General features: G+C 33.5%; 1 protein-coding gene across 9 annotated transcripts in view; it reads right to left on the reverse strand.

The window, feature by feature from the left end:
- The window catches only part of CCDC18 (coiled-coil domain containing 18), a 101038-nt gene that overhangs the window by 53066 nt on the left and 25252 nt on the right, over window positions 1-22720 (reverse strand). For 7 of the 9 annotated variants that reach the window (XM_023641621.2, XM_023641618.2, XM_023641617.2 and 4 more), the window contains 10 exons: window positions 21892-21988; window positions 20098-20219; window positions 18890-19181; window positions 16543-16667; window positions 15513-15673; window positions 10731-10954; window positions 9457-9567; window positions 8875-9006; window positions 3581-3715; window positions 3334-3411 (listed from right to left, as the gene is read on the reverse strand). In XM_023641621.2, coding sequence (XP_023497389.2) covers window positions 3334-3411; window positions 3581-3715; window positions 8875-9006; window positions 9457-9567; window positions 10731-10954; window positions 15513-15673; window positions 16543-16667; window positions 18890-19181; window positions 20098-20219; window positions 21892-21988 — 1477 coding nt within the window. The remainder of the gene's footprint in view (window positions 1-3333; window positions 3412-3580; window positions 3716-8874; window positions 9007-9456; window positions 9568-10730; window positions 10955-15512; window positions 15674-16542; window positions 16668-18889; window positions 19182-20097; window positions 20220-21891; window positions 21989-22720) is intronic. The other 2 variants (XM_023641619.2, XM_070268718.1) reach the window with 1 other exon arrangement.

Below are 22720 nucleotides of genomic sequence, written 5' to 3' on the forward strand. Positions count from 1 at the left end.
GAAAAATCCCAAATAAGCAATCTCAATTACATGTAACTGAATTAGACAAAGAAGAACAAAGCCCAAAGTCAGCAGAAGGAGAGAAATAATAAAAATCAGAGCAGAAATAAATGCTACTGAAACAAAAAAGGCAGTAGAAAGCATCAATGAAACAAAGAGCTGGTTCTTTGAGAAGATAAATAAAATTGACAAACCCCTAGCCAGACTTACAGAGAAAAAAAGAGAAAGCTCAAATAAACAAAATTAGAAATGAAAGAGGAGAAATAACAACAGACCCCACAGAAATACAACGGATTATAAGAGAATACTAGAAAAAACTGCATGCCAACAAAATGGATAACCTAGAGGAAATGGATAAATTCTTAGACTCTTTCAATCTCCCAAAGCTAAGTCAAGAAGAAGTAGATAGTCTGAACCGACCAATCACAAGGAAGGAGATTGAAATAGCAATCAAAAGCATCCCAAAGAATAAAACCCCAGGGCCAGACAGCTTTCCTGGGGAATTCTACCAAACATTCACAGGGGATTTAATATCTATACTTTTCAAGCTTTTCCAAAAAATATGGGAGGATGGAACACTTCCTAACACATTCTACTAGGCCAACACCACTCTGATACCAAAGCCTGACAAGGACAGCACAAAAAAGGAGAACTACAGACCAATATCGCTGATGAACATAGATGAAAAAATTCTCAACAAAATTTTGGCAACCCAAATTCAGCAATACATCAAAAGGATCATAATCACGACCAAGTGGGATTCATACCAGGGACACAAGGATGGTTCATCATCCGCAAATCAAACAAGATGATACACCACATCAACAAATTGAGGAATAAAAACCACATGATCATCTCAATAGATGCAGAGAAAGCATTTGACAAGATCCAACAGCCATTTATGATAAAAACTCTGAACAAAATGGGGATAGAAGGAAATTACCTCAACATAATAAAGGCCAGATATGACAAACCCACAGCCAACATCATACTCAATGGGCAAAAACTGAGTGCCATCCCCCTGAGAACAGGAACGAGGCAAGGATGCCCACTATCACCACTCTTATTCAACACAGTACTGGAGGTTTTGGCCAGAGCATTCAGGCAAGGGAAAGGAATAAAAGGAATCCAAATAGGAAGTGAAGAAGTGAAACTCTGGCTGTTTGAAGACAACATGATCTTATACATAGAAAACCCCAAAAAATCCACTGGAAAACTAATAGAAATAATTAACAACTACAAAGTTGGAGGGTACAGAGTCAACTTACAAAAATCAGTTGCTTTTCTATACTCCACTAACGAACTTACAGAAAGAGAACTCAAAAATATAATTCCATTTGCACTCACAACTAAAAAAATAAAGTACCTAGGAATAAATTTAACCAAGGAGGTGAAGGACTTATACAAAGAAAACTATAAGATATTACTGAGAGAAATTGATAATGACTTAAAGAGATGGAAAGAGATTCCTTGCTCATGGATTGGAAGAATAAACATAGTTAAAATATCCATACTACCGAAAGCAATCTACAGATTCAATGCAATCTCATTCAGAATCCCAATGACATTCTTCACGGAAATAGAGCAAAGAATACTAAAATTTATATGAGGCAATCAAAGACCCTGAATTGCTAAGGAATCCTAAGAAAAAAGAACAAAGCTGGAGGTATCACAATCCCTGACTTCAAAATGTACCACAAAGCCATAGTGACGAAAATGGCATGGTACTGGTACAAAAAGAGACACACAGATCAATGGAACAGAACTGAGAGCCCAGAAATAAAACCACACATCTACAGTCAGCTAATCTTGACAAAGGTGCCAAGAACATACAATGGAGAAAAGATAGTCTCTTCAATAAATAGTGTTGGGTAAACTGGACAGCCACAAGCAACAGAATGAAAGTAGACCACTATCTCACATCATACACAAAAATAAACTCAAAATGGATCAAAGACTTGAAGATACGTCCTGAAACTATAAAACTCCTGGAAGATAATATTGGTAGTACACTCTTTGACATCGAACTAAAAAGGATCTTTTCAAATACCATGTCCTCTCAGACAAGGGAAAGGGAAACAAAAGAAAAAATAAACAAGTGGGAATTCATCAGACTAAAGAGCTTCTGCAACGCAAAAGAAAGTAGGATCTAAACAGAGAGACAAGCCACCAATTGGGAGAAAATATTTTGCAAATCATATATCTGACAAGGCGTTAATCTCCATAATATATAAGGAACTCACACAAATGAACAATAAAAAAGCAAACAACCTGATCAAAAAGTGAGCAGAGGAGATGAACAGACATTTTTCCAAAGAAGATATACAGCTGGCCAATAAGCACATGAAAAGATGTTCAACATCACTAGTCATCAGGGAAATGCAAATCAAAACTACACTAAGATACAAACTTATGCCTGCTAAAATGGCTATAATCACTAAGACTAAAAATAACAAATGTTGGAGACGGTGTGGAGAAAAGGGAACCCTCACACACTGCTGGTGGGAATGCAAACTGGTGCAACCACTATGGAAAACAGTACGGAGATTCCTCAAAAAACTAAAAATAGACCTACCATATGACCCAGCTACCCCACTACTGGGTATCTACCCAAATAATTTGAAATCAACAATCCAAAGTAACATATGCACCCCTATGTTCATTGCAGCACTATTCACAATAGCCGAGACATGGAAGCAACCCAAGGGCCCATTGACCAATGACTGGATAAAGAAGATGTGGGATAGATATATATATACACACAACGGAATACTACTCAGCCAGAAAAAAAGACAAACTCATCCCATTTGCAACAACATGGAAGGACCTAGAGGGAATTATGCTAAGTGAAATAAGCCAGTCTGAGAAAGACAAACACCAGATGACTTCACTCATATGTGGAATATAAACAAGTACTGGGACAAAGAAAACAGTTCAGTGGTTACTAGGGGAAAGGGGTTGGGGGGAGCACTGGTGGTGAAGGAGAGCACTTATGTGGTGACAGTCAAGAAATAATGTACAACAAATCTCACATTGATGTAAACTATTATGAACTCAATAAAAAAAAAACCTTTCTTATGGTAAAAAACAAAAAGAGGTTAGATAATCTACAAACTAGATTATCAACTATCAAATACTTAAGATCATAATTCCCATTGAAGAAACTATACTTACAGAAACTAAGTTCATTGACTCAGGTAAAATCTTTACCTCTTAATTGATTTTCATATAAATAATTTTTACAATTTATAGAGAAAAACTGTTAAAAGGCACAACGTCTCCATTAAGAAAAAGAATTTCTTTTTAAATTTTTTTAAGCATCAGCACACTAGCCTTGATAGTTTCTTCAGATACTTGGTTCTGTAATGCTTTCAAAGCTTCATCTTTCTTCATATTTTCCTTTTCCATTTGCTGAAAAATAGAGATTGGTAGCAAAAATATAAGTGTGTGTGTAAATATTTTAGTATTAGTAACAGGCTGTTAAACAATTGATTTGATTAGAATTAAAGGTATGTTACAGAAACACAAACTTAAAATATTAGTCAGCTTTTGAATGGAACTTCTATAAAGATAATTTTACCCCTTTGCTTTCCGTCAAGAGTCTGTCTAGTGATTCAAGATGATGTTGTTTACATATTATATCTTGCTGCAACATAGACATTGTCTTTTCTTGTTCTTTAAATTGTTGGTCTTTTTTCTCTAGTTGACATTCAAGCTAAACACAAAAAGACGATTTACTCATTTTCGTATTTTAAAAAATTTTTGAAACACTTTAAATATACAGAAAAGAATATAATACATGTTAAATTACCACTGAAATTACATAGAATTTTGCATTTTACCAAATTTCCTTCAGTGTCCCTCCTTTTAGAGAAGAAATGAAATAACACGCCCATGTTTCATCCTTTCATCCTTTCATCCTCATCAATACTATGCTGAAATTGGTCTGTATTATTCTCTGGTGTGTTTCACTCTCATACATGTTTTTTGTGCTTTTTCTACATATGCAGATCCACAAACAACATGTAACACAGTTTTCTGTTTCGAAATTTTACATAGACGATATCAACACTTCAACAAATTTCAGCAACTTGTTTTTTTCACTTAATATTGTTTTAGATATCTACCCATGGATATTTATCCATGTATCCATATGTGGATCTAATTCTTTTATTTTTAAGATAATACAGTATTCCATTGTAACAACAAACTACAGGCTGTCTACTCTTCTACTGGGGAACTCTTTTGTGTTTTTTCACTGTTACAACAATGGTGCAATAACATCCTTTGCACATGTCTCTTTATGTGCATGTATTAGAGTTTCTTTAGAACAGATCTAGAAGTAGACTTGGTTGTAGGATAAGCATATTTCCAACTTTATTAGGTATTTCTCTTCAAAGAGCATCAAAATTTGTACTTTCATTAGACATGTATAAGATTCTCATTCCTCACAACTTCACCAATAACTGCTGTTATCAAACTTTCAAAAAATTTTTGTGAAGACAAAATATGAAATTACTGATGTGTATATGTATATATGTGCACACTATATACACATGTACAAAACTTATACATGCGATATACATCACACACATACTTATAATAAAAATAAGCAAGTTATCTAGAAAATTTTAAAACTGAGGAACTCTGTAATAAAAACACTCAAATGAAAATACTCAAATAAAACACATCAGAAATTAGAGGAACAGAAAGAAAAAAGATTGAAGAAATGTGAACAGAGACAAAGGAATCTGTTGGACACCATCAAGGTGACCAACATGCACATTATGGGAGTCCCAGAAGGAAAGGAGAGAGAAGAGGTAAAGAAAGAATATCTGAAGAAGTAATGATTGAAAATGTCCCAAATTTGATGAAAGACATGAATATAAACATCCAAGAATCTCAACAAACTTCAAGTAAGAAGAAATCAGAGACCCACACCAAGACACATTATAATCAGACTTTCAAAAGGCAAAGAGACAATCTTGAAAGCTACAAGGGATAAGTGAATCATCACATAGAAGGGATCCTCAGTAAAATTACAAGCAGATTTCTCATTAGAAACTTCGGAGGCCATACAACAGTGGGCTGACATAGTCAAAAGAAAAAAACTGTCTACCAAAAATCCTATATCTGGCAAGACTGTCTTTCAAAAGGGAGGAAGAAATTAAGACACTCCCAGATAAATAAAAGCTGAGAGAGTTTGTGACCACCAGACATGCCCTGCCATGATAAAATGGTTAAGATGATAAATTTTATGTTAGGTATATTTTACCACAATAAAAAAAAGTTAAAAAAAAAAAGAATGTTAAATAACTTTAGGAGTTTTTCCTAAAACATGAATATATTGAAATAAATTTCATGACCAAACAAGATTAAATGATGTTATAACCATAGATTTTCATAGAAGCTGACATCGATTATCAGGGGGGCCCTCTGACAGACCTATCATGCCAATTCCCTGCAGTTCACTATCTGAAATAGCAAAGATAATATCTTCCTAAAATTTCTGCCACTCTCAGACTAAACCTTCAAGAATTTATCAGGGATAAAGTCCTCATTTGAAAAATATTTTTTAACTTCTGAATCAGTAGTTCTACTTTTGAGAATCTATTATAACATTCTACAATAAGGAAAAAAATAGCTTTATAATGAAGTTTACTGAAAATTAATTATAATTCTGAAAAACAGAAAATAACTCAAATACAAACCAGTCTGTGAAACGAAGCTATTAAAAAGTATGTTTACTTTATGTTTGTGTGTTTTTGTATACATATATTTCATACACGTAAGTATGCCAAAATGCAGAGAAACTGGTCTGGAAGATATAAACTAAGATTGTAACAATAATTCCAGGGTGTAGGCTTTTTAAAAATTAGTTTATACTCATTTTTTGGTGTATGGTTCTGAGTTTTTTTAACACACACATAGATTCATGAAACTCCCACCACAATCAGGATACAGAAGGTTGCTTCACCCTCAAAATTCCTCATGTTAATCCTCTATAGTCAGATTCCCCACCCTCTCCAACACCAACACCAAGGAACTGCTCTCCATCCTATAGATTTTGACTTTTTTGAGAATGTCATAGAAATAGAATTATATAGTATACAACACTTTGAAATTGGCTTTCCTTTTGGCATAATGCCTTGGAGATTCACGTACATTTTTCCTTGTTATTACTGAGCAGTAGTCCATTGTATTTCAGGTACCATAGTTTATACATTCACCCTTTGAAAGACACTAGGTTGTTTCCAGTTTTTGGTGATTACAAACAATGCCACTATAAAGGTTTCAGTGTAAACATAAGTTTTCATTTGTCTAGGATAAATATCAAGGATTTCTGGGTCGTGTGTTACGTGTATATTTAACTTTATAAGAAAATGTCAAATTGCTTAGCACAGGAGTTACACCATTTTGCATTCCCACCAACAAAATTTGAGAATTCCCTATCTTAGAGGGAAAGTGTTAAATGTTCCATCATTCAGGTATTATCTATAGGGCTTTTTTGGGGAGACATCCTTTACAAAGTTAATGAAGTTTCCTTGCATTCCTAGTTGGCTAAGAGTTTTTATCATGAGACAACACTGAATTTTGTCAAATGCTTTTTCTGCATCTATTGATATGATCATGTAGGTCTTTTTGGTCTAATAATATGGTAAGTTTCATTGATTTTTTTCTGAATGTTGAATCAGCCTTCTATTCCCAGGAATTTGCCCTCTTGTTTATGTTTCCTTATGTGTTATGTGTGTGTACTTGTTGCTGGATTTGATTTGCTAACATTTCATTGATTGCTTTTGCTTCAATGTTCAAGACGTGTATTATTTTGTGTTTCTTTTGATACTATGTCTCATTTTGGTATCAGAGAAATGCTAGCCTCATCAGTGAGTTGGGAAGTGATCCCTTCTCTTCTGTGTTCTGGAAGAGATTGTGTAGAACTGTTATTAGTTCTTTAGATGTTTGTAAGAATTAATCACTGAAACCATCTGGGCTTGAAATTTCCTTTTTTGGAAAGTTTTTAAACTACAAATCCAACTTCTTTAATATATACAGAACCATTCAGGCTATTTCTTCTTGAGTATTACTAGTTTGTGTCTTTTGAGGAATTGGTTTATTTCATATGCTGGCAAATTAAATGTGCACAGAATTATTTGTAGTATTCCTTTATTAACCTTTACTCTCTGTGAGGTACGTAGTGATAGACCCTTATTCACTCCTGATATAGGTAATTTGTGTTTTCTCTTTTTTTTTCTTGGTCAGACTGGCTAGAGGTTTATAAATTTTGTTGGTCTTTTCAAAGAACCAGTTTTGGGCTTCGCTGATTTTTCTCTACTAATATTCTCTTTTCAAATTTCGATTCTTTCCAATTGTGCTTTTTATTATTTCCATCTTTCTGTTTTTAGGGGGTTGATTTTGTTCTTCTTTTGCTAGATTCTTAAGGTGGAAGTTTAGATTATTGATTTTTCTTTATTTTCTTCATATATATGCATTTAATACTCTAAATCTCCAAGAACTGCTCAAGCTAAATTCCACAAATTTTGATATGTCATGATTTCCATTTACATTCAGTTTAAAGTGTTTTTAATTTCCCTTGAGGCTTATTCTTTGACCCACGGATTATTTAGAAGTGTGTTTGTTTAACTTACAAATATTTGAGGATTTTCCAGATATCTTTCTGTTAATGGTATATAGATTAATTCCATCAAGGTCAGAAAACATCCTATATATGGTTTCAATTCTTTTAAATTTGATAAGGTCTATTTTATGAGCCAAGGTATGCTATATCTTGGTCAATGTTCCAGACGCACTGGAGAAGAATGTGTATTCTGTTTTGGGGTGGAATATTCCATAAATGTCAATTAGGTTAAGCTGGTTGACTGTGTTGTTCAGCTGAGTTCTATACCCTTGTTGATTTGTCTACTTATTCTATCAGTTACAGAAAAGAGTAGTGTTGATGTCTCCAACTAAAATCTAAATCATCTAAAAAAATATAGACAGACAGATGGATAGATACAGTTCTTCTGTCTTCTAATCTTCATGGTTTTTGATGAGAAATTTGCGGTAATTTTAATCTCTGTTCCCCTACATGCAATGTGTTATCTCTGGCTGATTTCAAGATTCTTTGTTTTGGTTTTCAGCAAGCATTGTGATGTGTCTAGTAGTGGTTTTCTTTGATTTTATCCTCTTTGAGCTTGTTGAATTTGTAAATTTATTTCCTTCACTAAATTTGCCAAGTACTCAGTCATTATTAATCTCATTCTCCTGTTCTCTAGGGCTCTCATGACATGCATGTTAGACCTTCTGATACTGTCCCACAGGTTCCTGAGGCTCTGTTCATTTTTTTCCAAATCTTTTTTTCTCTCTGTTGCTCAGACCAAATAACATCTATTGGTCTATATTTCAAGCTCATATTGTTTTCCTCTTGTTAGCTCCATTCTGCTACTAAGCCCATCCAAATTATCTATGTTTTATTTAGTTTTATATTGTGGTCTCGTATCTTCTTTACTTTTGTTTTTACTCTTTACTTTTAACTTGAGGTTAATAGTGCTTCTACATTCAACCAATCTTCAAGCAACTGATGTCTCTAGAGGAAAAGAGTCTACAGAATCACACTCAGTGATTACAGAATCACTCTGATAACATCAAAAAATGATTAAAACTGAAATGGCAGGAGTACTATATAAGAAAATATTGTAAAATGATCCATGAGTAATGGGATTCTAATTATAGTACTTGCCACTGACTTTTCTATAGATTTGTTTCTTCATTTATTAAAAAAAAGAAAGCTGGGCTACTAATGTTTAAGGTTCTTTTCAGCATTCACATTCTAAATAAACACTATATCTACTTGTTAAAACATGATTAATATCTTACTCTTTCAATCTGTTTTTCCATTTCTTTATGCTGTTCCAGATGAATTTTCTTTGCCTTTTCAAAAGCTAAGCAAATTTTCTCATGCTCTGTATTGATATTGGTTTCTAGACTTCTTATCTTTTCATTCTTTTCCTAAAAACACAAAAACACTTTAAAAGAATATAATTGAGAACTAGTTTTACACAAAAGAACATTAGTAAAGCATTAAATGTGTCACATACTCTTTAAAGAACCACAGTAGTTAATATGTCAAATTCCAAAAATATTTGAATACTTATAAAAAAGACAAAATAGTTATTTTAAAAATTGTATCAAAATGAGAAGATTAAACTATTTTAAATTACTTAGAAACATAGCTACTACCTTCAATTTTATTAGGATAAAAGAAAGTTTAGATAACTTGCCATATAAGCCTATTAACTGAAAAATACAGAAACAAAAAATGAATAATCAGAAGAGTTCAGTAGAATTGATACTTTCCAATTTGGTACATTTTACAATAATGATACTAAAACAAACATGTTGTCACAAATTAAGTGCCTTAAAGTCAGTGAATCTGTAGCAAAAAAGGGTAATTTTTACCATAAGCTCCTGTTCTAGTTCTGCGTTTTTTGCAGCAATAGAGGAATAAGCAACTATTTTTTCTTCCAGCTGTTTCTCTAGAGTGAAAAGTTGAGAACATTTCTTTGTCATCTGAAAAAACATTGAAATAAATAAAAAATTATTTTTTAAAAATTGCTTTTAAAAATAAGCGACAATTAAGAAGAAAAATAGTGAAGGGAAAACCAGAGATACGACATAGCTTGTTCCATCTATGTAATACATAAATAACTTAATTCAGACTCCTATGTCCAAATAGGATTGCACCCTAACCCATTTCTTAAAAGTAGCTGTTAAAGACTGAAATTAGTATAACAAAATGTTAACAATAGTAATTTCTGGTGATAGAATTATCAATGATTTATTTTCTTCTTTGTCCCTTTCTGTATTTTCAACAAGACTGTGCTAATTTTGTAGTTAAAAAAACTTATTAATCTCAATACTTGACAATTTCTAAGTAAGCTGATCACTATAATTACAGACTGACTAAATCTCCTTTTCCATTACTTATGTAAGTTCCTATGCTACAGGTCTTTACCTTAGTCCTGGCTACAGACTTTAAGAAACCAGACATTTAAAAAGTGCCCCCAACAGACGGCTGCAGCCTCTGGTTGAAGGCTGAGTATAACACATACACATGTGGTCCTGATCTACAATTATCTAAAAGACATCCTTGTTCTGTCCTCAGTGGAAATGAAGACCAGATTTCACAAAAACACACATTATCCCCTTTTCAGAATGTAATCCATAGCATATCTGCATCAGATACACATGTAGTTGTTTAAAAACGCAGATTCCTGAACAATACTCCATATCTACTGAACCAGAATCACTGGAGTAGGACCCAGAAACTAGCATGTTTTAATAGGCTTCCCATGTGGTTTTGCTGTTTGCTAAAATTTGAAATCCTCTATTACCACTCCTTTCCCCCTAATAACATAATCCAAATGCTTTACTTGTAAATGTGTATTAGCCATATTAACTTATACTTGAAAGAAACAATAGAGTATGATATAGTATAAGTTCCACCAAATTTGAGACCTTTTAGTCACTAGGGAGTATTTTCCTTCTTTTAACATAGGCTAAAACCCAAAGGTTCCAAATACAATTGTAAAAGAATTTATAATTTATGTGGTATCATTAACTTTTTAAAAAATGTATAAACCTGGACTTACACAATTTTTACAATACACTAAAACAATACCTTTTTTCTTGTCTCAAAATTTAGTACATATAAACAGCTAATTCAAGCTTACTTCACTTTCAAGTTTGCTAGAGTTTGAAGCTTTCTCTAGCAGCTCCTCTTGAATCAGCTGAAACTGACTAGTTCTGTGGGCCATGTTAACCTTCAAATCAGAATTCTCAGCTTCTATTTGCATCAGCTTAGCACGTAGTTCTTCTATTCCAGAAGCAAGTCTTTGCCTTTCTCTTTCGTATTGCTTATTCACAGCATGTTGATTTTGATCTTTTATACTCTCTGCTAATAAACATAAAAGAAAAATTGTTTTGTATAAACTTAAGAAGAAAAATCTATTTCAATGTTGGAAGATTTAACCATAAATGAAATTTAGTTTCTGATCTAAAGAATATTAAAGGAAATGGAGAATAAGACATACATTAAGGAAAATATAATGAAGGAAAATGGTAAGTCAGGCATTTTCTATTACTAACTACATAAGTGGGAATACGTTCTTCTAAATCACTCACTTTTAAAGACTATTCCCTCATACCACAAAAATTATTCCTTTGTACTAGGAAGAGCCCTTTTCCACCTTTAAAAATCTCATTTTGGGGATAGAAATCATTGTAAAAAAAAATGCTGTTAAAGAAAAAAAAAGTTGTCTTTCCTTAAACTGAAGTTAACCATAAAATTTATTTGGAAAGCTTGAGATCATTAAGAATATTTTGATATATTTTATATAGATGCAGGGTCAAAAGCTGAAAACAGTGAATCCTTCCTAGTCTAAACTAGCTGATGAGGATTCGGTGATGCTTTTTAAAGCCACTCAGGGTTATCGGAGGTAGTTATTTGAATACACATTTCTCCACTATAAATGTACACACTGACCCCACCCCAAGGTAACCGAGTTTTAAGGAGTGCTTTAAAAGGCCCAATGTAGATGACTGCATGAGAACACACACAGATGTGGAAATAGAGATATACTGTGCCCGCAAGGGTTTCAAAAAGAGCCATTTCCCATCAATATTCATATCTCTAATATTTCACTTTCAAGGCTATCTATCATTGGCTCGGTTCTTCACTGATGTCAGAGAACCTAGGACACACAGTTGTTCCTCGGTATCCATGGAGGACTGGTTCCAGGACTGTACCCGACCCCATACCAAAATCCTCAGATGCTCAAGTCCCTTATATAAAATGGCGTAGTATTTGCATATAACCTATGCACATCCTCCCATATACTTTAAATCATCTATAGATTACTTATAATACCTAATATAATGTAAACATTATGTAAGTAATTACACTTTATTGACATACTGTATTGATATTGTATTGTATTCTACTGTACTGATGTTTGTAAATCATATATCTGATAAGGGATTAATATCCAAAATATATAAAGAACTCATACATCTCAACAACAAAAAAAATAGCAACCCAATTAAAAAGTGGGCAAAAGATCTGAACAGAGATTTCTCCAAAGAAGATATACAGATAGCCAACAGGCACATGACAAGATGTTCAACATCATTAACTATCAGGGAAATGCAAATCAAAACTACAATGAGATATCACCTCCCCACTCCCATCAGAATGGCTATAATTAACAAGACAGGAAACAAGAAGCATTGGAGAGGATGTGGAGAGAAGAAAAGCCTCATACACTGTTGGTGGGAGTGCAAACTGGTGCAGACACTATGGTCAAAAGTATGGAGATTCCTCAAAAAATTAAGAATAGAACTACCAGGGCCTGGCCCCGTGGCCGAGTGGTTAAGTTCGCGCACTCCCCTGCAGGCGACCCAGTGTTTCGTTGGTTCGAATCCTGGGCGCGGACATGGCACTGCTGAGGCAGCATCCCACATACCACAACTAGAAGGACCCACAACAAAGAATATACAACTATGTACTGGGGGCTTTGGGGAGAAAAAAGGAAATAAAATAAAATCTTAAAAAAAAAAAAGAATAGAACTACCATATGACCCAGCCATTCCACTGCTGGGTACTATCCAAAGAACATGAAATCATGAACGCATTGATGAAAGAAATTGAAGACACAAATAAGTGGTAAGATAGCTCGTGCTCATGGATTGGAAGAATTAATATTGTGAAAATATCCAAACAAACACAGCAATAGAGATTGGACTGGTGGTTACCATAGAGGAATGGGGGGAGAGCAAAATGGGTGATTAGGCTCACATGTGAGGAGATGGACTATAATTAGTTTTTGGGGGGTGAACATGATGTAATCTACACAGAATTAGAAATGTATTACGAGTACATCTGAAAGCTATATATTGTTATAATCCAATGTTACTGCAATTAAAAATAAATTAAAAAAAAAATCTCCATACTACTCAAAGTGATCTACAGATTCAATTCAACCTCTATCAAAATTCCAAAGGCATTTTTCACAGAAACAGAACAAACTATCCTAAAATTTTTATGACACAGAAGACTCCAAATAGCCAAAGGAATCTTCAGAAAGAACAACACAGTTGGGGACATTGTGTTTCCTGATTTCAAATTATATTACAAAGTTATAGCAATCAAAACAGTATGGTATTAGTATAAAAACAGACACATAGATCAATGGAACAGAACAGATAGCCCAGAAATAAACTCACACATATAGGGTCAATTAATTTATGACAAATAAGCCAAGAAATGGTGTTGGGAAAACTGGACAGCCACATGCAAAAGAACGAAACTGAACTATTATCTTACACCATACACAAAAATCAACTCAAAATGGACTAAAGATTTGAGCATAAGACCTGAAACCATAAAACTTCTAGAAGAAAACATAGGGATAAGTTCCTAGATATCAGACTTGGCAAAGATTTTTTGGATTTGACACCAAAAGCAAAAATAAACAAGTGGGGCTACATCAAACTACAAAGCTTCTGTACAGCAAAAGAAATCATCAACAAAATAAAAAGGCAACCTATGAAATAGGAGAAAATATGTGCAAATCATATATCTGATAAGAGGTTAATATCCAAAATATATTTACAAAAACACATACAAATCTATAGCAAAAAACCTCAATTCAATTAAAAAACGAGCAAAGGATGTGAATAGAGATTTTTCCAAAGACATACAAATGGTCAAAAGGTACATGAAAAGGTACTCCACATCCCTAATCATCAGGGAAATGCAAATCAAAACCAAAATGAGATATCATCTCACACCTATTAGAATGGCTATTGTCAAAAAGACAACAAATAGCAAGTGTTGATGAGGATGTAAGAAAAAGGAACTCTTGTGCACTGTTGGTGGAAACGTAAATTGCTGCAGCCAATATGGAGAATGGTATAGAAGTTCCTCAAAAAAATTAAAAATAAAACAACTATATCATCTAGCAATTCCACTTCTGGGTATTCATCCAAAGGAAACTAAATCACTATCTTGAAAAGATGTCTGCACTTCTATGCTCACTGCAGCATTATTTATAACAGCCAAGACATGGAAGCAACCTCAGTGCCCACCAATGGAGGAACGGATAAAGAAGATGCAGTATATATATATAAAATGGAATATTATTCAGCCACAAAAAGGACATCCTGCCATTTGTGACAACACGTATGGACCTTGAGAGCATTAGGCTAAATGAAATAAGCCAGACAGAGAAAGACAAATACCATATGATCTCACTTACATTTGGAATCTAAAAAAAGCTGAACTCATAGAAACAGAGAACAGACTGGTGGTTGCCAGAGGCAGGGGTTGGGGTGGGCAAAAATGGGTGAAGGTGATCAAAAGGTACAAACTGTCAGTTATAAGATAATTAAGTCCTGAGGGTGTAATGTATAGCACAGTGACTATAGTTAGTAACACTGTACTGTATATTTGAAAATTGCTGAGAAAGTAGATCTTAAAAGTTCTTATTACAAGAAAAAAAACTTGTAACTGTGTTATGATGGATGTTAACTAACCTTATTCTGGTAATCATTTCAAAATACATACATATATCAAATCATTATGTTGTACACCTAAAACTAATAGAATTTGTCAATTATATCTCAATAAAAAAATACCTGGGGTGGCTGTATTAATTTCAGACTTCAGAAATTATAAAATTACAACAGCTGGCTTCAGACAGACAGAACTAAAAGGATAAAGAACAAACCTACATACATATCTGAACATTTCAACATTACTCTCTCAGTAATTGATAGCACTAGTGTACAGAAAATCTTTAGGGATAAAGAAAACAAACAATACTATCAACAAATTTAACATGACTGACATTCAAAAAACACTCTGCAGTCAACTGCAGTCTGAAAATATTAAATGGGTGAGAGAGAGACTGCATTCACATAACTTTTATTCCATTACATTGTTATAATTGTTCTATTTTACTATTAGTTATTGTTGTTAATCTCTCATTGTGCCTAATTTATAAATTAAACTTCATCATAGATATGTATGTATAGGAAAAAAACATATATGTAGGGTTTAGTACTATCCATGGTTTCAGGCATCCACCAGGGGTCTTGGAATGTATTCCCCGCACATAAGGGGGCACTACTGTATGTGTTTATTATGGTGATGGTGACAAGGGTATAAACATATGCAAAAACAAACATTTGACAAAATATATCAAACTTTACATTTTAAAAGGGTGCATCTTAAGGTAAGTAAATTTTACTTCAATAAAGTACATTTTTAAAGAATGATGCAAAGTTCAAGAATTTTTAAATAATTTTTTCTATCTTATCAACCCATAACTAGTAATGAAAGATTATCAAGTATGTTTGATGATAGAAACCAGCTGACAATCTGTTTCTTCAAAAAACTATCATGAAGAACTCTGATTTTAATTTATTAAGAGAACTCAATATACTATACTCACCTACTTGATTACCTCCTAGTTTTACAGGTTCCATTTCTAAATTAGTTAATTTGCTACCTTCTTGGTTGTCATTAGAAGCAGTAAGACTCTGAGAGAACTGATTCGCAGTCAGGTTTGCCTGAAGCTTTTGAATTTCTGCCTCTTTTATTGCAAGCTTAATCCTGGCACAAAAGAAAATACACCAAAAATTATTAGAAAAATTCTATAAAAATAGATACCATTTTCACTTTTCAAGCTAGTAAAAATTTTAAAACTCATATTAGTCAACTATTTGGGAGGATATGGAAACTCCTATATACCACTCACTGATTGGATTGTAGACTGCTTCAGCTACTTTAGAAACTTGATAGCACCCAGTAAAACTGAAAAGGTACACACCCTATGACCTAGCAATTTCACTTTTAGGACTATACACTAGAGAAACTCTAGCATATTCTATAAGCAAACATGTAAAAGTACATACTTTGCAGTACTGTTTGTAAGAGAAGAAAACTAGAAACAAGGTAACTCTCAATAAAGGAATAAATTGTGACATAGTTTTAGGATAGACTCTCACACTGCTATTAAAACTAAACTAACCACACTAACCTATACATTGATCAATTACTCTACCTACCTACCTCAACATGGATGCATTTAAAAATGACACTAAGTGAAAAACAAAATTACAAACAATAAAAACATTTAGTTTATTTGTAAGTGAGTGTAACATACACAAAATGGATCGAAGAATATACACCCAATTCATGACAGTAGATACTTAGCAGGAGAGTGGGACTAGCAGTAAGGATCAAAGAATATTATCCATCCTACAATGTTTTATTTTTTATTTAAAGAAACAGATTTGAAAAAAATATCACAAAATGTTAAGAAGAATCAATTGTTTGTTGGGAAAACAAGAATATTTACTTATAATATTCTCTGGGCTTTTCTGTATATTTTTCAACCTCTCAATTAAAGATCTTAAATTAATTAGCAATTTAAAATAAAACATAGTACTTGCTACAATTTCAGCATCTGAAAACCATACCTCAATTCTGAAATCATCATTTTATTTGCCTCACAGCAGCCAATGTGATTGTCTTCCCTGTTTGACAAACTACTCATCTGGTGCTTACAAAGAGATGATTTAAAACCAAACCTTTCTCTGTTTAACTGCAAGTTTAAAAACAAACACATATAAACTTATAACATCTATGATGCAGTTGTTTTTTTATTCAGAACTCCAAGTTTGAAAAATTGTGTGAATTTAACAGAAACAATCTAATGTCCATAAAGAGGAGACTACATAAATACATCATTGAATAGTAAGATAGTGGGAAAACTACAGTGTTTAAAATAAACCTGCATTACATAAATCATTATGGAGACATCACATAACATAACATCAAGTAAAAACAACAGAGGCACATGTAGTATTTTCAAAAATACACTAAACTATCTATATATCTATTTTTTTCTGGATGCATCCGTATGTGGCAATATTTAAAAAATGGACAAGAAGGATAAACATGAATTTCAGAATAGTGGTTAACTCTGAGGAAGAAGGGAGAGAATTGGGATCTAACAAGGTATAAAAAGAGACTTTATTTACCTGTAAAATTTTATTCTAAAAAAATCTGAAGTGGATATCGCAACGTTACCCAGATTTACCAAATGTTGTGCTACATTGATCTCTGTGCTTTTCTGTATGTTTGAATAATAGAGGATTTTTTAAATTAGTTGTGAAAGGGGGCAAGGTAAGCACTTAATGACTACTACCTTCAAACTATAACCAAATCACACTTTCTAGAAGTGAAAAAAATTCACATTTCCAAACCATGTTGTTCTTAGCACTGCATGGAACACAGGAACAAGCATATATTACCACACACCTTTAGAATCACATATCAAGTAATTCATGATATTGAGTCAAATGAGATTATCAATTTAAAATGACTGCTATCTGTATGTGATTATCAAATTTCAAAGCCAATAGTACATTAAAAATCTAAGTAAATAATCAGCATCCTAGGAAAGTAGATACAGCAGAGGGCTGGGAACCAAGAATCGTACGCTCTAGTTTTAACTCTGCTACTAGCTGGTTGGACAAACTACTTACTTCCTTGGGCCTACATTTTTTCACCAATAAAATTATGGTATTAAATCAGACGATTTCTAAGGTCTCTTTCAGATTCATAATTCCGTGACAGTTTAAAACCGGTAAGAGTCTACCATCTGTCCATATGTAAAATCAACCATGACATATTTGTCTATAGCTTTCTCCTGATCTCAGCTTTATTTCACACCTATTAATTACAGATTTCTGACACAGTATACTTACCTTCTTCCTAATCTCACTTATAAATATGGCCATATACATAACTCAAAGAGAAAAGGTGGTTGGCTGCTATCATAGAAACATTTTAAGGTTCTGTGCCATTCTAATAAGTAATGAGAAGTTGCTCAACATTATTAGTCATTAGGGAAATGCAAATTAAAACCACAATGTGATACCACTTCACACTCTCTAAGATGACTATAATCAAAAACACAGATAATAACAAATGTTAGCTAGGATGAGAAAGACAAAGAACCCTCATACATTGCTAGTGAGAATGTAAAACGGTGCAGCCACTTCAGATAACAGTTTGACATAAATTTACCACATGACCCAGCAATTCTACTCCTAGGTATCTACTCAACAGAACTGAAAATATGTCCACACAAAGACTTTTATGCAAATGTTCACAGGGGCATTATTCATAATAGTCCACAAGTGGAAACAGCCCAAATGTCCATCTATTGGTGAATGGATAAATAAAATGTGGTATATCCATACAATGGAATATTCAACAATAAAAAGAAATGAAATACTGACATATGTCACAATGAATGATCCTCAAAAACATTAAGAATGCAAAAGACCATATATTGTATAATTTCATTTATATAAAATGTCCAGAAAAGATAAATCTCTAGAGGCAGAAAGTAGATTAGTGGTTCCCTAGGGGTCAGGGTAGGTACACGGCCTAATTATAAATGGGCAAAAATGATGATAGAAATGTTTCAAAACTGGATTGTGGTGATTGTTCCAAAACTTGTAAATTTACTAAAAGTCAGTGAACAGTACACTTAAAATGGGTGAATTTTGTGGTATGTAAATGTTACTTCAATAAAGCTATTTTTTAAAAAAGATTCTGTGCCATTCTTTTATATGGCATCTGAGAGCCTGAGAAAAGGTGGAATAGTAGAAAGGTAACAAGAAAAAAATAGGGATTAGATAGAAAAGAAATTGATAACAAAGTATAGACAGGTAAGAAATAATAGAAGATAAAGCAAAATGATGCTCTCTTATAAAGCACGTCAGTAAAATTTTCCTTTTCACACATACTTACTGGCAATTGAGACACAATTTTTTCCAAACTTCTCAGTTCCACCCTTGAACTTTCTATTTCGTGCTGACACAAATCCAGTCGCTCATTCTGTGATGCAACACGGACCTTCAACTCTCGATTTTCATTTATTAGAGAAAATTTCTCTCTAAGTATTTCGTCTTTGTCCTCTAACTCACTCTCTAGCTTCAGCACACATTGTCTAGATTCACTTAGTTGCGCCATGACCTCTGAATTTTTCACTGCCATGATCCTCAATTTTTCTTTTCCATTGTTATTTTCTTCTTTTAATTGCCTATGAAGAAAAAAGCATAAAAATGAGAATAAAATATACATTCATTTTCAATAATCATGTTTAATCTCATATTTAAATATTTTAAAGCCTAATTCTGAGATAATAATATCTGCTGATATTTACTGAGTGCCTTCTTTCTGCATGCCAGGCACTCTCAACTTTACATGGTTAATACTATTATTACTCCCTGTTTATAGAAAAGGAAATGGAGGCACAGAAAGGTTAGGAAACTTGCCCAGTGTCACACAGTATAAGTAATAGGACAGTATAACTCCACTATCCTGGAAGTATTTCTGTGCCCTTTTTAAAAGTGTAAGACAGGAGATCTAACTCCAAAATCCTGATATAATATTCTGCAGCATCAAGAAAATTTTAGATCATATAAAGAAAAATCATGAACTATTTAGCCACAAATCTAAAAGATAAAGTCCAATCAACCATTAAAAGATTAGTAGACAGTAATATTTTCAAATCTATATACCTATGAAAACACGTCAAACATTAGAACAACCTAATGTTTAGAACTGTTATTGTATTTCATCAGTTCCCTTTTTCACATTTTTAACATCTCTGAAATGAGAAGGCTGGACTAGGTATTCTTCATGATTTGAAGAATACATATTTTATCAATTAGCTAATGTGGTCACACAACAAGGAGATTCTATCTGTGCTTTTTCTCTAAATATATGCAAAGCAAATATGTTGATCTTATTACTGTATATTTACAAGTATATTAACATCAACATGTTCTATTCATTTAAAATTCTTACTTTATACCTAGAAAACAATTTCAGTCATGAAGCCCATCTTTCTACATAATTTAAGGTTATAATTACAATATATAAAATATTCTATTTTAAAACATTTCAGTTTTTTCTCCATTTCCACACAAAAATTCTTTTTCTACATACTGTACCTTAATTTCTCTTTCAGAATTTCAAGTTCACTTTTATACAGACCACACTTTTCCTGTAGCCTTTTATTTTCTTTTTCACAGTCAATTAGATTTTTCTCTAATATTTCTTCTTCAGCTTGAACCTAAAACAATAATTTGTTTTAAGTGGACACACTATTGTGGTCGTAAGTTTTAGGTGTTTCAAACCAAAAAGTAATTTCAGCAATAAGGAGGAGAGTGGAGGCTATTCCACACGTCTAAGTCCCTAGCCTGGTAGCGAAAGGAGCAAAGTGAACTTCCTGGGCAGTAACAAGGACAGGGAGGGAGAGGTTACTACTTGTCCAGAAATGGTTAAGAGCCTAAGACAGAGGGGCAACAGCACGAGCATCTGAAAGCCAAAGTGTTCTGGCCTCATGTGGACAAGGAAGCAACGCACGTAGGGATGCTACATCAAGTTACCAAAGGCTAACATTAGTGTAAATGTTCCAGAAAAGTAATTTTTCAAATTTCAGCCACAGAACACTCCCACTGAAATCACAGTCCAAAATTTAAGAGATGCAACTCAAGCACCCAGGCTGGAGCAGTGGGAGCGGAGGACTGGGCAGATCTGTCTACCTCCTTCATTACATTGGCCTGACTACAGGGCTCTGCTGAGCACAGTTTGAAATTGATAATGCTACGGAGAAGTGTGAAAAAATCATCTCTTCCATTTTCCTCTCCTTCCTCTGTAAAGTCCTCCCTCTCTCTGAGAATATTCCCCCTTCTAGGTATTCTACCTCCTCCTACAGATTAGCTTATTAAAAATCTCTTCTACAGGGGCTGGCCCCGTGGCCGAGTGGTTAAGTTCGCGCACTCCGCTGTAGGCGGCCCAGTGTTTCGTTGGTTCGAATCCTGGGTGCAGACATGGCACTGCTCATCAAACCACGCTGAGGCAGCGTCCCACATGCCACAACTAGAAGGACCCACAACGAAGAATATACAACTATGTTCTGGGGGGCTTTGGGGAGAAAAAGGAAAAAAATAAAATCTTTAAAAAAAAAAATCTCCTCTACAATATTTCATTCCTACAGGGACCCTCTCCAAGGCTTTCAAAACAGTGATCTGATTAATTCACACTGAAGACTTCAGAGCTTAAAGAGATTTTATTTTTAATAATAATATTTCTTCCTTCTACTCTTCTACCTTTCTTTGAACAAAATCATTTACTTCTGTTTCAATTATTATCTTGAGATGGAAGTCTCTCAGATCAGTATCTCTTGATCAGACATCTCTTCTGAGCTCAAAATCTGAATATCCAACATGCAGCCTTTCTCCAAACAGGTTTTACAGTCATGTGATATTACTTGAAGATATTAAATGAACGTAACAAAGCCACTATAATACTATGTAGAATCTGTTCAAGGAAGCTTCCTTCTGAGAAGCAGAAGTGAGCCCCTCCCAGGGAGACCAATTAAAGTCTATATAATCTACTCTGCCTTCATTTTCACTGAGGTGATGGGAACAAATTCCCTGCTTCTACTTCTATGCTCCAACCTCTGCTTACTCACCTCTTCCTTCTCTGTATTTTGTTCCTCCTCTTGTCTCTACTCTTTTCCTTCTTTGGATAAAAAAGTTTCTGCTCATTATAAAAAGATTGTGAGCATCATCCTTAACTAATAGTTATAAAGTCCTTATTTCAATCATTTTATTATGAATGAGATCATAAAAATAACTCCCTGCTTTAACCATAAATAAACATATTCTATTTATGTCTACTTTTATTTTTAGAATATGAACAGTAATACAAAACACTGAATTTGCACAACTGCCTCTTACCTTTTCCAGTTTTTCAGCCACCTTTTCTTTATAATGTTGGAAAGCTTTACTCAGCTCCTCAGCATTATACAGTGCTTCATTCCTTTGTCGTTCAGCTCTACAATTTAAAAATGGATAATAAATAAAAATAAAGAATGCTCTGCATTTGAATAGTTAAGTTCCAAAGTAACATATATTTAGTTATAATGAATAAATTAAAGAGAAGCAGACTTCTCTATACTGAAAAAGAGTATTAGGCTTAAACCGTAAAATGAAGAATGAAGATTAGACTACAATAATTTCCTCACTGTAAGATACCAATATGAAACATAAAATATAACATAAAACACTTATAAAGACAATCTTTGAAACACACACACATTTTCACATGTTGCAAATTTTTTCCCTTGTCTGGAAAAGACAGATTAGGAGAGTAGCTTAAAGCTACATGATAAATTTTCAAAGATCAGGTATTACAGAATTAGTTCATTGTCTAGTATATTAAAAGCAGTCTGTAAATCTTGTGACCTTTGCAAAGGTCAAGTAAATTTTCAAAAAAGTATTTCAAAACACAGTAACTTCTACTGATAACAAGATATAAAAATCTGAACAAAAAAACCCAACCACCACCTAGCACTGTCTTAAGCCCAACCGTGCTCCCTGACCTCTTAGCTAACCCTGACCTCTTAGCTAACGCTGACCTTTCCTCATACTTCTCACACTGAATTGAGACTATTGGGCTGGAATCTGGCCAATTTCATACCCACGTCTAAAAACTTTTCCATATTTAAACCTATTCTCATCACATTCTTTCCAGTGTAAGGGAAGTTAGTGACCCTTCTCTTGTCCA

The sequence above is a fragment of the Equus caballus genome, chromosome 5, assembly GCF_041296265.1.
Source record: "Equus caballus isolate H_3958 breed thoroughbred chromosome 5, TB-T2T, whole genome shotgun sequence".
Lineage (NCBI taxonomy): Eukaryota > Metazoa > Chordata > Mammalia > Perissodactyla > Equidae > Equus > Equus caballus.